The sequence below is a fragment of the Carettochelys insculpta genome, chromosome 1, assembly GCF_033958435.1.
Source record: "Carettochelys insculpta isolate YL-2023 chromosome 1, ASM3395843v1, whole genome shotgun sequence".
Taxonomy (NCBI): domain Eukaryota; kingdom Metazoa; phylum Chordata; order Testudines; family Carettochelyidae; genus Carettochelys; species Carettochelys insculpta.
In genome coordinates this window covers 302096111-302114188 of record NC_134137.1, presented here as the reverse complement: position 1 = coordinate 302114188, position 18078 = coordinate 302096111, and the positions used below count along the sequence as shown (strand labels likewise).

The 18078-nt window shown below is 39.9% G+C and overlaps 1 protein-coding gene across 2 annotated transcripts in view; it reads left to right on the top strand.

Moving 5' to 3' along the window:
- Positions 1 to 18078, top strand: part of METTL25 (methyltransferase like 25) — a 131143-nt gene that overhangs the window by 18056 nt on the left and 95009 nt on the right. For both annotated transcript variants that reach the window (XM_075012224.1, XM_075012233.1), the window contains exons 2-4: positions 4863 to 5027; positions 10586 to 10686; positions 16392 to 17036. In XM_075012224.1, coding sequence (XP_074868325.1) covers positions 4863 to 5027; positions 10586 to 10686; positions 16392 to 17036 — 911 coding nt within the window. The remainder of the gene's footprint in view (positions 1 to 4862; positions 5028 to 10585; positions 10687 to 16391; positions 17037 to 18078) is intronic.

Below are 18078 nucleotides of genomic sequence, written 5' to 3'. Positions count from 1 at the left end.
ACTCTGTGAGGTAAAGAGGTGGCATAGTCTCCATGTTACAGATGAGGACCTGAGACATAGATTAAACTCAGATGTATTGACATTGTTTGAGTGTAAAGGACCTGATTTTTTCAGCATGCTTAGCCTTGTATAGCATTTCATATGTTAAAAGCACAACTCATATTAACTTCATTTACAGATATGAATGCTAAACAGTTCTGCAAATCAGACCTCAGGGTATCTAGTTGAGACCCAGACAATGAGGACCAGGTAATGATGATCAGTGAATTTTTGATTAGGTGACTTGCCTTGCATCACACAGGAACTTTGTGGGAGAGAATCCTGTTCTCTAGGGCAGTACTCAGCATCTTAACAATGATTGTCCTTTCTTTTCCTGTAGTCCCCAGTCTTATTCTGTACACGTCTTCCAAACTCTGACACAAGTAAAGCAGAAAATCTATGAACAGCACTTTCCTTTATTATGCAAGCTTGATTCATCCGCAAAGCAAGTCCAGCATGTGCACTAAATGAGGCAGAGGTCCTATGGGAACGTAATATGTATACATGTAATTAAGTACTGTATCATAATGCACAGCCACAGTGGGGTATGTTCACAGGCCACCTTAATTATGGTGCTTCCTAACTTTTGACTGCTTAACATTTGCAACCTTAATTATGTTTTTTAAAGTGTTCTTTAAGTGTAATTTCCTCAATTTCAGTAAAGAAAATGGAAGAAACAGAAAATCCATCATGTGGCATTATACTGACACCCACCTCTACATGAGCAAAGTTGCAACCTTTCAGTGTTCAGCTCAGACCTTTTTGCCACTTGAGCTAATTGAGTAACTGATAGCAATAGTAGGTTATCATCCTCTATGTGCACCAGAACTAGATGGGGATGAGATACACACTTTGCTAGTGGTTTTCATAGGTATTTGCTAGGTGGTATTTGTACAAGGCTGTAGTCCTGACCAGTCTCCTGTATGGCTGTGAAACCTGGACCTTGTACAGAAAATGTATAAAACTGCTGGAGCGCTTCCACACACACAGTCTGAGGTCAATACTGCACATTCGATGGCAGGACAGAGTTACCAACCTGGAAGTCCTGGACAGAGCAGGAACCACGAGCACCGAAGCCACGATTCTGAAAGCCCAGCTTCGCTGGACAGGGCACATCATATGAATGGAGGAGTGAAGAATCCCTAAGCAACTCCTCTACTGTGAACTCTCCCAGGGCAAAAGGAATCAATGTAGGCCTTGCAAGAGATATAAAGACTGAGTGAAGGCCACCATTGCCCATGCTGGTTTGAAAGCAGACCAGGTAAAGCAGCATGCAAAAGACTGAACAGGCTGGTATGCTCTCATATGACATGAGTATGACAACTTTGAAGAGCAGCGTTGCGTATGCTTCATTGATGCTCGTGAGAGGAAGAAAGCAACAGCAGCAGCGTCACCAAAAGAGCCAGGACAATTCCCTTGCCCCCACTGTGAGCGACCATGCCATTCAAAGCTTGGACTCCTCAGCCACATGCGAGTCCACAACCGATGAACCTGTGCAAGCTCAAGATGTCATCGTTGAACACGGTGGACTACCTACATGCTAAGAGCGGAGAAATGCTGTGGCTCAAGAGTCTTGTGTTCCATTCTGTGCACCGGAAGAAGGTGTTCCTTAGAGGACACAGACTTTCCTCTCCACTTTCACTCCACTTTCATCATCCTTGATCCCTTCTGTCCCATCCCCACCAACCTGTCATGCTCCCACGCCTGTCTATTCCCCACTTCAACTTCCTTGTCCTGGACTTTTGTCTGTGGCTATCTGGACTCATTTCTCTTGCCCGGTCACTTCCAGTTCCCCTTTTCTGATCTGTCTTTTCATTGCCAGTGTCTTTGTCCTGCTAATTCCAGTCCTCCCAGTCTCTTTGCTCCATTAGTTACAGCCTCCCAACTTCTATTTTCCTGTCACAGTTACCCTGTTCCTCAGAGGTCCTAGTCTTACCGGACTCTTAGTCCCCCTTAGTCCAGCTTTTGTCCCTTTTGCAGTTGAATCAACTGTGTTCCTACTCTACACTGCCTGAGTGACAGAAAAGGAAATCATTGGGAGCACAAAATTGAGTTTCTCTGCTGTCAGTTCCAGTGCCTGGCCTCACCCCAGAGCAGCTGGGAGAGGCCTGTACAAAGGAAGTCCTTCTGAGCTCCCAGAGTGCTGGACTGGAGAGTAATGTTACATGGCATGGCACATGCACAGTCATCACTAAGAGCTGTCAGAGGCTAAAGCATGCATAATGTAAATAAATTTTTATGAGATTTTTAACTCTGAAGCTGCAGAAAGTCACAAGTGAGCCTGGGCACCTTGTGATTGTTTTCATAGGTTTGTGCCTTGGACAGTTTTTAAGTGGCATAGCCAAAGGCACATTCCTGACGCACAGGCTGTCTAGAATTTGTAGTCTATATTAATCTGAAGCGAGGGTACTTACACTATTTTGAAAAAGATTACCAGAATTTTTTAACATGGGCATATCAATGCATTTTGCCTTAACCCTGTACTTGGAAATTGCTCATCTTTTTCCAGCTGAAATGAAAATATATCCATGTGAGATAGACACTTGGCACATAAAATTTCATATGAAATGGTTAAAGTTTGTTAAGACTCTAAGAAACTGAAAATAGGATCTCGTAATGAGAAGTGTCAGGCAATTGTAAAGTATAGTGCCAGTACTCGTGCCTATTTTGCAGTATTTGCATACCAAGCATGAGGTGTGCTAGCAGAGGTATGTGGGAAAACTGTCACAGCATGTACATACACTGAAAAGACTATTGCTTTTATCAGAAGACTTGGATCAGACCCCAAATGGACTCCTCACTTTCACCCTTATTGGAAAGGGTGTACATTTGGACCGTGATCTAAAGCTCACTCATTTAAGTAACGAATTTTATTACTGTTAAAATAAATAAAAGACAACAGCTACTACAAGTTCTTGTGATGCCCTCTCATATTCTCTTTTCTGTGTTTTTCTATGTAAATTATCTAGGGAAGAGATAGAAAACAGTTTGAATAAGGATTCTCTAGAGCTTTTAGTAGGTATTTTTTAAAGATAGTAAAATCCTAGGACCTAGAACAATGTTAGCACGGTGCTTTTATTTTGAAGATTAGAATTTCAATGGACATAAATATGTTTTTGTAATATAAAACAAATTATTTATCCACAGAAAACTGAGTGTAACAGCATTCAAATTCTCAATACCTTGGCTGATAGAAGCTATATGTTGTCCTGGGGGTGAAGTTTTTTTAAGGTGAAATAGGGATACCTCATGGGACACATCATTGCAGGCTGATATTCAGAGCAATGATATATGATGAAGGAAACTTGTTGTCCATCTTTGCAGGGTGTACTGTTTCTAGACATAAACCACTATAAACAAGGGGCCCTGGTCTCGGAACAACATTTCACTGTTCCAGGCAAGGGGTGGGTAAAATCAGGCATGGGCGCCAGATCCAGCCTGCTAAGCATTTCTCTCTGGCCCATCCAGCTGATTAGCAGTGGATGCATACTTACAGCCAGCTGCATGTGTTCAGCTGTCCCTTCAACCACCTTGTCCTGTCTGCAGTCCAGCTGCTCCTAGGATTCTCCTGCTAGCTGTGGAGGGAGGGAGGGAGTGGAGGATAGAAGTACTGAAATCAGTGTTATTCTGCCCCTGTGCCCCATCTCTGCAGAGCAGGGATCAGTGAAAGGGAGACACGGTGGAGCTGCTTCAATCTGAAGCATGGATAGTAAGTGACTCAGGAGTGCAGAACAGAAGAGGTGGGAGACAGTATCTTTCCCTTAAAGAAGCAGGGGTGGCTTCTTGCAAAAGCTTATCCTGCAGCCAGCGCACATACAGTTATTGTCACACATACTGGCTATGTGACACACATAGTCACTGTCACATGAATACAGCAGCACACACTCAGTCTGTGTCACAGTGTGTCTCTTTCACACTCACACACTCTGTCTCTCTGTGTAGCCTGCAGCCCTACCCCTTTTGACCCGAGGCCCTGCCCCTTCTGGGGTCTCAAAGCCAACCCATGACCAGTACCAAAATTCATGGAGTGACAGGCCCTGTTCCTAGGTGCTGTACAAAGGTAGAACAGAAAGTGAGAGATTGCTGTATTGTTTCTTTTTAAATATAATTTAACTTTTTCTAAGGTTAATTAGAAACCTGTTTTCTAATTCAGTGTCAGTTGTTATTTCCAGATTGTGTTTTAAAATCATTTGAAAATTTGCCAGCATTTCAGCCCTCATCTGAATGAGTTAGATGTTGCCAACAACCTGAATGCTTTGTTCAGGAGCATGGACAATTGGGAACTAAGTTAGAATTATAGTAGATTTTTGGGGAAATGTATTTCTTACTGAAAATTCAGAGTGATAGAGCAGCTGAGAATTTTTATGAATGTAATTAATGTAAATCAGTACAGTTTGTAAATTTAATTATTATATTGCTTTGCTGATATTAAACTGATGTTTAATTGCCTTGGGAAGAAGAAAATGAATTAGCAGTTCAGCGTGCAGTAATACAGAACACTGAGAGAGTGAGAGGGCATTCACATGAGGCAAGAAGTTAAACAAGAGAAGCGATAACATTTTAGCCAAGTTCTGCTATTATTTAAGTAGGTCTGTTGCAGTGAGTGGCTTTTTCCCAGATGTATATCATTGTAACTGAGTGCCAGATTGGGTCTAAATTCTGTAAGGAAAATTTAAATGTGAAGAAATATGAGTTGTCCAGTTCTAAATGGTGAACTACTAATAATATGTTATACTTCTTATTTGTTGTTCTCCAGTCCAGAGTAGAAGAGACAATTTAATTAATTATTGCTAACATGTAACTTCTCTCCACTTTCTACACAGATACCTGCAAGTTCTCCAGCGTATTTTGTGAAAATTCTCAGAAGCTGGTTAACGTGCAGTTGTTTGCTCTTGCTGCTAAATACCATTCCTTGCCAAGCCTTGATGTGTGTACGCCATTAGAGCAGATGCTTGGAGCACTGAGTGGAAAAAAGCAAGAGAAATGTGGTATGTTGGAATTTATTTTGCTTTACAAAAATTCCCATCAGACTCTATGGTAGCTAAATTTAGATGAGTTTGTTACTTTACTACTCAATTTATTTTTATGTTTTGCTACTTACTCCCGTGCACAGATTTATGTGATTTTTTTCCCCTGAAATTTGAGTAAAATGAGTGATTGCTCTCGTATGGTTGTTGATGTTTCTAAGACTCAGCTTAGAAAGGGCTAGCTAGGAGGGCAGGCAGAAGAGAATTTGGCATGGTTTAGTACTTAGGTAAACATCGAGTTCTGTTCCTGTTATTGTTAGAGCCCTGCACAGATACAAATATCTACCAATAGATGCAGATATCCACATAGAAATTATCTGCTGATCTTCAGGGCTCTACTCCCAGGAGTTGCTATAGCTAAAGAAGAGAAGCCCAGTAACTCCCACTCCTAGGTGCTGGTGCTCTATAGCAGCATCTCCTCTCTGCCATGTACCTCTATGGCCCCAGGCTCACCAGCGGGGACTATATGGCCCCACACAGGAGATGTGGTTGGGAGGATATTCATTAAATCAATGAGATTCTAAACGGGTGAAGGGATTCACTTTAGCAGGTGCTTGTTTTCAGATGATAGACCTCTACAGAAAACCCAGTAGATGCAGACAGTGATGCATGTGAATTGTTTTTGGGGGGCTGGAATTGTGTCATCTTATGTGTTTGTACAGTCCCTACTGTAGTAGAGCCATTTAAAAACACAAATTGGAGATACACATCTCCTGGAACTGGAAGGGACCTTGGGAAGTCATCTAGTCTAGCCCCCTGCCCTCTTGGCAGGACCAAGCACTATCCCTGACATATATTTGCCCCTGTCCTTAAATGGCTTCCTCAAGGTTTGCGCTCACAAGCCTGGGTTTAGCAGGCTGATGCTCAAACCACTGAGCTATCCCTCCCCCCTTATTTTTTTTGGTTATTTGGGAATAAAAACAAGAAAAATTAGTGATTCCTTAAGATCCCTTTTCAGCACTGAGTATCTACTAAGACTTTTAAGCACTCCTTAATATTGTCCTCCTCATCTTAGAACTTTATATATGGTATGAGAAAATTGCACATTCTTCTTACCTTCCTTGAAAGACACTGAGCTACTATGGGCTTGTCTACACTTGCCCCCAACTTCGAAGGGGGCATGGTAATCAGGGTGATGGGAGATTACTAATGAAGTGCTGCAGTGAATGTTCACTTCATTAGGCTAATTCTTCCCTGTGGCAACTTCAAAGCATCAGACTTCGAAGTGCCAGCATGTATGTAGCCTCAGGTACTTCAAAGTGCCGGTGCTACTTCTAAGTCCCTTTACTCCTCAAAAGCTATACGCATGCCAGCGCTTTGAAGTTACTGCAGGGGAGAATTAGCCTAATGAAGTGTTGCATATTCACCGCAGCACTTCATTAGTATTCTCCCATCGCCAAGCTTACCATGCCCCCTTCGAAGTTGGGGGCAAGTGTAGACCCAGCCTAGGACAATTTACAAGAGAAACCATGAAAGTGCCTGTTGGATTTTCTCCATTAAATAACTGAGCCGTTTCTGAACACTGAACCACACATTCGTTTTGGCAAAGAAGCTTTTTACTTTAAAATTTCATTTATGCATGTGCTGAGGCATTCTGCTCCGTTGCTTTGTGGTGGCTTAGGAACATCATGCATTTATGAAAATTCTACATCTACATACAAAATGTGTGCTCAACATTAAGTGTGTGAATAGTGAGATTGGTTTTCATGTGATTACTACCGCACCCTTTGAAGTTAGGCATGTGCTTAAGTGCTTCAGTTTATTAGAGTTTAAAGTAGCTTGAAATCAATCTTGTGCTCAAATTTAAGCACAGGGGTAAGTGCATTGCTGGATTGGAGCCCTAAAGACAGGATTAACACCACAAAAGAAACTGATCTTCCTTTTTCCCTATCTCTTTACTTGGACTAGAATCTGATCTCAAGTGCACTGGTATGAGTCTGGACTCTGTCTGTTAACTGCAGTTATTTATATTGAATTAAGGCTGTTTGAAGCTTGACTTCTTTGCAGTGGAGTTACTCCAGATTTATCTTATTTTAACAGATCATAAATTGTCCTCTCTTCTTTACTTACCTTTCACTGTAGTCATTTTCAAGCATATTATCCATTTCCTCTCTAAGAATCGCAATCCTGGCATTGGCTTTGACGCTTCTCATTAACTGCTCGTGTCCAGGCTCTCCAGCACTCTTCTGCCTTTGTTGTCAAATTTGCTTCACTCTGTACATTTGTGTCTGAACTCTGAAGTTCCTTCTTCTTCTCCCTCCTACTAATGTGGGTTGCCCACTTATTCCGTTTGCTTCTGTGATATTTTTTCTGCCCGATTTCCTTGTCTTTCGTCTCTCCAGACTATCCGGAACATTACAGCTAAAGTCTTCACCCTCTTCTGGTGTTAGGAACTTGTCATTCCCTTTCCTGAGTACCTTCCATTGGCTTCTTTTCCTTCTTGCATCTAACTGCACCCTTTGTCATTGTCTTTACCATTGCATACAAACACTTGTTTCTTTTTGCTTGAACCTTGGCTCTTTTTCTTTTTCCATATTCTCTCGAGCTATGCACTGTGCTCAATTCTCTGTAATGCTTTTTCCTGCTTCTCTCATTTTTGACTTTTCAGCCCTCTATTGCTGCTCTTCACAGCATTTGGACAACATTTTTTGCCCCCATGTATCAAGTATCTTTCTTCCTTATACCTGTACAGAGTCACCCATCTACATTAAGGGATAAAGATCAAATAATTGTTTTCTAAACACAGTAAATGAGCTTTGTGATTGTAATATAGTAAATATAAGCCTGTGCTGTATTGCGATACAGGAAATATTAGAAATGTTTCCTATATTGAACTAATATACTATAATTTGAGTCCTTTGTATAGAATTGCTAACAAGTCAAGGAAGGCTCCTTAATCTAAATTAATTGTCTCTCCTTAAAACTGGAAAATTCCCTGCAGATTTCCTCAGACTTTGTTTTTTTCCCTGCAATATTCCACTGGCTTTAGCTATATGCTTTTTCTGTAGACTGCAGCATATCATTTATCATCACAGTATGTTTGAAAAGTGGAAAAAGTCCTACAGTCACTAAAAATCTCTGCAAAAATATTTAAATTAATAATTACACACACACACACACGTGCACACGCGTGCATACACACACACACACACACTTTTTTTTTTCTTATCTGGGTCATGAAGGAGCACAGTGGCCAGACTGCAAAAGGTGGGAAGAATGAACATAAAGATATATATGGGTCATTAGTAACTATGATGATAAACACTTTTTATATACAGGTAAATGTTAGGTAGAGAGAGACACAAATTTTGAGTTGGAACCTCAGCTGGGTGTAGATCAGCCTACCTGCAAGATTTGTCTTTTTGCTTATAGTCAATTTAAGCAAAGTCTCAGACGTTGCTCACTTAATATTTTAAAACCCCCCATCTGGGATTTGGCCTTTTGCACTCAAGTGCATGGGGTAGTAGATAGTGTGTTTCATAACAACACTGCTGTTTTTGGACCAAGATTTGCCCAGTATTTCTCTTAGGCAAAACTTACATATTTGTCAATGAAGGTTTTTTCTGAATAGGACAACAGAATGTGTTATTTTGAGAATATTTTCTTTGAAATATAAGGAAGAAAGTATGAAAAACACTGAAATGAAGATGTGAATACTTTTGTAGCCGTGAACTTCTGTACCTTCTCTTTCCTGTCCCTTCGTGATTCAGATCCTAACCTGTAAGACAATACAGAAAAGCTGTGACATCTCATTTCCCACCATAAGATTGCATCAACACCATACTCTTATGGGGAAGGAACTCTAAACTTCTCAATTGGAATGGTTACAGTTTTGTTTCTTAGGAGAACTTGAGGGCCTTCACAAGTATTTTTATATCGAATGGGTCCTTTAGAAGTCCTCAATAAAACAGTAAAAATTAAATGACAGACATTGGTGTCTCCCATATGGTTTTGTTTTACAGTTTATCGTTTTCTTTTGTTTGCTCATATCTTCTATATTAGATTCAAAATATTTCATAATAGTTTGTTATTCAGGACCAGATGTTTAAATAGTGCAGAGATCTTATGAATCTTGGAAACTAGGGAAAAAAGGATTCTCATGAACTCAGTTCAACCTTCTACTCTTCTTAAATAAATAATGCTCTGGGCATTCTTCCCAGCATGATCTGATTAAGGAGTGAATGTAATTATTGTGTGATGATCAGTTTCTGGACAAATGAAGACAGTAACACAGGAAATGCAGGACAGAGAAGGTGTATTAGTCTGAGTAGCTATGCAAAAAAGTATCTTTAACTGTTTCCTTTTCTCTTTTGTGAGGTTTCAGGTACAGCTCTATATCTTGCTTCACAAGTATTTTGTGTCTCTGTCTGTGTGACCCCTGTACAGAAAAGTATAATTTCTTCCCTTCTATACACACAGCTATCTCTTGTAAAGTCTTAGGGTTTGTCTATACTACACAAAACAAAAAAGCAGTCCAGTAGCACTTTAAAGACTAACAAAGTAATTTATTAGGTGATGAGCTTTTGTGGGACAGACCCACTTCTATTCTTTACTACACAGTTTATAGTGACAGTTGCGTGGGTAAAAGTTGGGCAGTGCACTTGTGTTGACAGAAAAGTTTCACTCCCTACAACCACTGATTGCTTGTCTTCACATGGTGAAGCTTTTGTCATTGCGGGGTGGGGGTTAAGCACCTGTGAATGACAAAAGCTCTGTTGCTCAGTTGCCAATGTAGACAAAACCTCAGACTTTGTGTCTGTGCAAGCTGGGATAGGAAAATGCTCTGTGCGTGCTGTTACATCCCCAGGCTCTGTCTTCTCAGGTTATTGTGCAGGTCAGCTAAGCCAGTGTAAGGGTAATAGTCTATAGATAACTATCAGCAGGAGATTACTATCCCTTGCAGCAAAAGGGGATCCAGTAAAGAATTGTACTTACATTACCTCCATTTCTGCAATATAATCAATGGTGACTTGAAGTGTGTCTATTGTGAGGTGATCATGCAAAATTAATAGGGTGATCATCCTTTTAAAGTACCAGAACTAGCAAACTGGACTATGCAAATGTGTCCCAACACTATCTTTATGTTTCATCTAAGTATAGGTATATCTAGTTATAGTAAAGTATATAGAAAAGAACTAAGCTAAATTCCAGTGGGGAAGAAGGAATGCGGTCACATTCAGTTTTTTGTTATTATAGATATTTATTCTGTGCTTTGTTAGTAGTGTTTACAATATTCCTGGTCTTGCTCTTATGTCATTCAGTTTTACTAATACGTCTTTAATTCAGAAGTATAATCATAATAGCATTCTTATAGCTTCTTAGAGAAAACAAAACAGCTGCAGTACAAAACCACTGATCCATTAAGATGTAAACTTTAAAATATATATATATTACACATATATATACACACACACACACACACACACACACACACACACATATACTATGGATAGATGTCATGACTATGAATGCCACACAATCTGAACTGTTTTAATATTTCTGTTTTTCTGATCTCTCAGAAATCAAAACAGATGAATTTATGAATAATAAGAAATCTCATGAAGTGCAGAAAATGTCAGAATTGGTAAACAGCATTGCAAATTTTTGTGGTGTAAAGCAGGTAAGAATGTACTTGTTTCCTCAGGGCATTCTGCATTTCTATATAATTTACAAATACTTATCTCATCTTTTTTATCTTCTTCAGCTCCTAGATTTGATATATCCTTAATGGAGATTTTATTATTTACTATCAAGGCCCACCCCTGTGTGGCGGTTACCAAGCTGGGAGCTCCTTAATAGCTCCAGCCCCCAGGATCCAGCCAGGGCAGAGGGAATCCCGGGGCCAGGAGCCAGCTGGGGCATGGATCTCTGCCTGCAGCTTAAGCCTGGGGGATCCAGCTGGGAGAACCCCAGGAGCCCTGGGGCTGAGCGCTGCCAGGATACAGAGCCCTGCTGGCAGCTTCAGCCACAGGGACCGGGCTGGGGATCCAGGTGGGGCCAGGGGAACCCCAGCAGCCCCTTGGCCAGGTGCAGGCCAGGGCGCAGAGCTCCACCAGGAGCTGGGAGCTGCAGCCCCAGGGACCCAGGGGAAGCCTGGTAGCCCTGGAGCTGGGAGCTGAGCATGGAGCTCCACTGACAGCACCAGCCCTGGGGACCTGGCTAGGGTGGGGATCGATAGGTGGGTAGACACCTCTCATTTTACGATAGTATATAGATTTTAGTAATTGACTGAAGGAGGAGCCTTAGAGCAAATCTGAGAGGCTCCTTGCACCCTGTTAACTTCAGGTACGTAGCCTTCTCAGTCATTATCACAATTATGAAAAATAATGTTGATTTTTCTATGCTGAGCAGTTAAAAGCTGCACTTCATGTTACCACATGTTCAGTGTTCCTTGTGACATAGCGATAAGACTGGAACAGTGACTAATGGAGAAGCAGAACTTCATTCTCCACATTCCATTGGGCTCATGAAAATAGCAAATAACACAGAATAGAGTATCTGACAAGTTTTAAATGTCATTGATGTCTGTTTTTGCAGTAAAGAATTGGACTTTCTTTCCTCTTCAGTGTCATCCACCATGATGCACAACATACATCTGGAGAAACAAAAAAGCAGTCCAGTGGCACTTTAAAGACTAACAAAATAATTTATTAGGTGATGAGCTTTCGTGGGACAGATCCACTTCTTCGGACCATAGCCATACCAGAACAGACTCAATGTTTAAGGCACATAGAACCAAAAATAGTAATCAAAAACTCTCCTGATCCACAAACCAGTCAGCCACCACTTTAGTGGAGTGGGCCATTCAGTTAATGACCTGAAAGTTTGCATCTTACTGAAGAGGAATTTTCACAACACTTTGGAAAGAGAGGCTGCTGAACTCTCTTTTATATTCAAATTCAACACATTAAGACGTGGTTTGAACTGGGATGGGCATTTTTAGGTCATTATAGGGGCTCTTTTGCATACTTGGCTTAATCTAATTCTTGACTCCACACCCCCTCTTCTGCTCCTCTACTCTCGGATTTGCTCACCTTGATAATGTTTTTCTGATTTGTCAACCTTGATTACTATTTTTGGTTCTCTGTGCCTTAAATATTGAGTCTGTTCTGGTATGGCTATGGTCTGAAGAAGTGGGTCTGTCCCATGAAAGCTCATCACCTAATAAATTATTGTGTTAGTCTTTAAAGTGCTACTGGACTGCTTTTTTGTTTTGATAGTATATAGACTAGCATGGCTTTCTCTCTGTTACTATTCAACACATCTGGAGAGTGAGGCTTGTTGGTTCAACCACTCTTGACTGCAGATTCATGAGCAGCAGATCAAAGGCTTGGTCTACACTGGGGAGTTAAGTCGATTGCAGATAGACTATTGTAGCTATAGCAATTGCATAACTAGAATCAACTTATCTGCAATTGGCTTATGTGGTCATCTACAGAGAGGGAAGTTGACAGGAGAAAATCTTCCATCAACCTCCCTTACACCTCACAATATTGAAGAGTGCAGGGGTTGACTGCCGACCCCAGATAGTTTGATCTAACACATCCCTACTAGGCACGATCTTCCCAGTAGTGTAGACATACCCAAAGAGGCTTTAACCACTCCTCTACTCCCTAGTGGCAGTCTGGTCATGGATACACGGGTCTCTCAGCAGGTTCATACAGATGTTAAATAAATGCAGCATATATGTCTGTGGGAATCACTAGATGAGGCAAAGAAGAAGTTGTCCATCACAGCTTTCTGGATACGTTCTATGATTATGTCTGCCCTTTGAGTGGGAGGTATAAATTCCAGCCTGAAGGTACATACTTACTCTACCTTGTTAGGAGCTAGCATGTTAAAAACAAAGCTATGGTGGGAGGGGCTAGCCTGTTGAAGTAAATACCCTGAAATTCTAGGAATGTACTAGGGCAGCTAATGTTTCCCTTTAGTTTTCATTACAATTTCCTGCATTCTATTTTTAGTGTTCTCTCTCAATCAGAGCTAGCATGGGTATGTCTCATGAAGCTTGAAATGTAGACATATCCTAAGAAAAAAAGATTAGAGGCACCTTAAACAAGCTAACTCTGATTCCTGCTGGAAGACCTGTGAAATGTGACTAGCTAGCAGTCTGTCTCTATTTATTTGACAATTGGCAATAAACAGGGCATATTTTTAAACAGTGAGTATGCACATTTTTTGGTTTCAAGCATCTTTGACCAAATAATTGATTCTTTTGGTGGTAGTCTTGAAAGGAATACCAACTTATGACTATTGATTTTAATAAAAACCACTGCTATACACTAAGTCGCTAAATATAAAAAGCAGAAGGCTTTATGTTAACTATTCCATCATTCAGTCAAATACTGAAACGGAATTTATTTGTTCTTTTACAAATCCCTAATATATATAAAGATCTTTCCAGGTACATTTTTAAATCTCCTTTTCAGTTATTAAAAAGCAACCGCTTTTGTTTTAGTTACCTTTAAAAATAATATGAATTGTAAAGTTTTAGAAGAGTTTCTCCATTACTGATTTCTTTCAATCCTGCTGACAGAACAAAATATATATAACATTTAATTTAAAAATATAGAGCAATGAAAACACAACACATGTTTTACAACAGCACAGATGTCCTCAGGGTGGTTTTTTTTTTCCAGAAATCACAGATCACTGAAGGATTCAGAAGTGCCCTTAGCTTCACGTCCATACCTATGAAGTATAATGGGTGGTAGAGGATACTGTTCTCTTATAGTATTTTATTACATATTATAGCAAATAATAAAATGGATGTAAAAGCAGAAATGTTATGCTTATTCTAATCACTTTAAAGTTAACTGTCTGAGTTAAAACCTTTTTAAAAACATTAAAATTTTGTTGGCTTAAAAACGTTTTTCTACCTCATTTTAATATTTCATAATACCCACTGTTACTGAAACAACATCATACACGTGGAACTTTATATAAAATTGTGATTCGTGTTTTCTTTTCTCTTAAATTTTAAATTTGGAAAGTGAATTACGCAGAACAAATTCAGTTAGTGTATGAAACAGATAAAACTTAATTCTTGCATTCATTATAATTCGTTCATGGTTTGGTGTTGGGAAATACAGTCTTCTGGAAAATGATTTCCATGCCTGTATTGGGCAAGAAACTATGGTTGAACATAATACACAGCCCAATATGGGCAGGTCTTTTGTAGTTTATTATGCTATGGAAATTTCATTATAAAAGTTCATACTCAGTGTATATGTCATACTTTGTTGATCTTTTTCCTTATATGGGGTTACAGCAGCTGGGACTAATTTAATCTAGTTTGTTCCATTTTGCATATAACTGCCTGTTTTTAAACCTATAATTTATTTTCATTTTATAAAGACTGCAAATATTAAAAGTGTATGACATTTATCTGTATGTTTATTCACTAGATGATAGGTGAAAATAACTAGCCAAAACAGTTTTACATCTTTACAACCACTAGAGGTCACGATAATAGGTTTTGGAACAATTCACAATCTGACCAAAATGTCAATTTAGTTCCTTTAACAGGAATAGTAATCCCAAATGCTGTGTGAAGGTAGGAGTGTTGGCTGAATCATGTCACATTCTACATTACACTAATATCTATCTCAGAATTCCATCCTGTCATAATTTCTTAACTAACTGGCAAAAACATTCCACATGTTCTTTTCTTGTTTTTCTTGTATGTCTTTGTGGGAGTCATCTAATGTGATGGTGGTAAGGGTGGCAAATAAGTTATTTTTATAAAGTTACAGCCAAAATCTGTCTCATCCCTCTTCCACCAAAAGTGTGTGTATACACGTCATACAAAGAATGTAAGGATACTAGTGTAACTAGATGGGAAACAGAGAAAACTGACAAAAAAGCACCAGAAAAAAAAAGATCCCATACTTTTAATTCTTACAAAATGTCTTAGGGTCATAAATTCAGTTCATAATTAGTTTTACCCCAATAATAAATACTGTCTGATCCACATACTCCCTTTCTTGACTTTGATCCAAAAATACCTTGGCTATTAATTCACTGTTAGATTTCTTGGCTTGAACAGAAATTATAGCATCCTCATGACTTACAAAAATAAAACTGTCCTTTTCATTCAAGGCTTGCTGGATTCAAAGGCACTGCCTGGTAACTCAGTATTTGCAGTTCATTATACACATTGGTTAAACCTTTTATGTCTGTTCACGTGGTTTGACATAAAATCAGAGCAGATGTTCAAATGGGACTTGTTAGAATCCAAAAATCCTTGGAGCAAGCTACTCATGAACATACACTTAACACACAAGGGTATATATATAGTCCATATCATTCTTGGTGGATACTGAATCAGAAGAAAATTTTGTGACAGGTGCCATTCTGTTGAGAAGTGGTACTCTGTGGTCCACTCAGAAATCTTACAATGCATTGTGCTGGGTTCTCGTGTACGATCAAAATTCACATAATGCAAGACAGGACTGTGCGAAGTTAACGAAAAGTTCTTACTTTCTTTCATTCTTGTTATTATTCTGTGTACTGATTCACTGCATTATACATCAGGCATGGATTGGAACTGTCTTACAGCCACAGGAAGCTGAAAACCTAGGTGTTCTTCTTCGAGTGATTCCTCATGTCCATTCCAAGTTGGGTGTGCACAGGCGCATGCCCAGTCACCAGAAGCTTTTTGCCCTAGCCAGTAACCATAGGGGTGGTGCAGTGCCCCCTGGAGTGGTGCTGTTATGGGGACCAATATATGTACTTCCTGACCTCGCTCCCGCTCAGTTCCTTCCTGTTGCACTGCTGTTCGTTGGAGCTCTTGCATTTCTGTGGTGGTGCAAAAAGCTTCCAGCAACTGGAATGGACATGAGCAACACATCTCGAAGAACACCAGTTATAGAACAGGTAACTGTCTTTTCCAACCATGAATTCTTCTCAGCACGTAACATCAGGAACGGTGTATGCCATGTGAGCGCCTACCTAATGCACCTGTAATATGCCACTGAAAGATCAACCTTCCTTTGGAGTGATCTTCCTTGGGTTGATTACACAGAATTGGCTTTCCAGGTCTCCCAGCAATGGCTCAAAGTATCTATGCTTGAGAACGTAGCTTGTTGTTTTCACTCTTTTATTTTGAAACTAAATGAAATTGCATGCACAAAAGTGCATTAAAGACTTAGAAAAATCAGGATTTTGGAAGATGTGCAGAATAGGAGTTAAGTAAATATGGGACCAGTACATTTTTTCTTAGGAAAATGTTTATTATTATCATGTGATTGAAACATGTCTTCTTTGTTGTTCATTAATATGGTACATGCTATTTTTTAATTCATTCTGTTATCATTACTCTAGGTGATTGACCTGGGCTCTGGAAAAGGCTACCTGAGCTCCTTTTTATCCATGCAGTATAATCTAAAGGTTTATGGAATTGATTCCTCAAACACCAACACTCATGGAGCTAATGAAAGGAACAGGAAATTGAAGAAACACTGGAGAGCTTATCAAAGTCGGGCAAGAGCAAATGTCAGAGGCCAAGTATTGGAAGAGCCAAAGGAAAGGGCAGTGCAAGATGAAATGAAATGTAGAGCAAATATCAATGAAAAGCTTTTAAGTACTACTAACAACAGTCTTTTAAGTCAGGACCAGCTGGCTACCTTAGCTTCAGTTCCTTTGGAAATTTCTAGTGCTTTCACAGATTCTGTTATGTTTAAAAACAATAAACAATCTGAATCACATGTGTTGGCTCAGACACAGTCTGATGGGAACAAAATTTCTGAAGATGCTTTCACTCTTCTGAACATTCTACCTGCTGATGCTGTGGAAGCTGTTTCTTCATCTAAATATAACATGGAGCTCTGTGAAGATGAAAAGGAGCAAAGAAAAATAGCTTCTATCAAGGCCAAAGCAAGCAAGTCAAATGACTCAAACATTTATTTGCCATTGACATCATACATCACTGCAGAAACAGAGCTCCGTGATATCATTACAGATCTGGAGGTTATTTCATTTATTAGCATTGTTATTTTTGAAATACCAGTGTCTGATTCTCCATTGCTTTTGTGCCTTTTGTACACGTTTTCACTTATGCAAAGTGTTTGGAAAGCGAGTGTAGAATGCTGTCAATAGTGTTAGTGGAGAATTCATTCTCAGTAGCACTTTATATCCACTTAGTATAACCATTTCTCACGGAGCTTTTTGTTTTTACTTCCGTATATGTGCTGGACTGCTTTTGGCTAGGTGAATTAAACGCTATTTATGGCTTTATGAAGTGGCTGAAATTACACTTAGAACAAAGTTAATAGCAACTGTACAATGATATTCATCAACTACTCTGTAACTTTACTATCTATACTACTTACATAAGAAACCAGTAAATTTTAAGGAGAGTAATTATATTTACAAGTGATTCAGAAGAATATATTTTGGATTAAAAATCTTTTGTGAAATTATTTTTATTTAGTAGTTAAAATTCACATAACCTGAAACTGGACTTTAAATATAAAATATAGGTCTGGTACCCTGGACAAGGGGATATGCTGGATGAGGGAAGATCAGGCTGGCTGCCTGGGTGGGAAGGTGGGGTGTGTGTGCACTCCTGCAGGGCTCCCTCGCAGGGCTGCCATGATTTCTCCTTATGGTAGGGGTCCTCGCAGCTGATGGTCTGACAGTGGAGCTCTGTGCTCCAGCCAGCTCCCTGCTGTGGAGCTGCTAGAGTTCCCCCATCCTTAGCCAGGATCCCTGTGGATGATGCGGCTTTGTGTCCTAATCAGGTCTCAACCATGGGGTATTGGTGTTCCTATGTCTGCGGTCCCTGCAATTGGGGCTGCTGGTGGGGCTCCAGGCCACAGTCAGCTCCCAGCTGCAAGGCTTCTGGCGTTTCCTTGCCGCAGCTGGAGTTCCTGAGGCTGGGGTGCCTTGGCTGCTCTCTGGTCCAGCAGTATTCATTGTTCTGCTGTGTGAGGGATGTTCCCATGTGAGAGAGTTCTGGTCGAGGGAGTGTCAACCTGTACTTTGTATTATACAGCATAATAACTCCTGT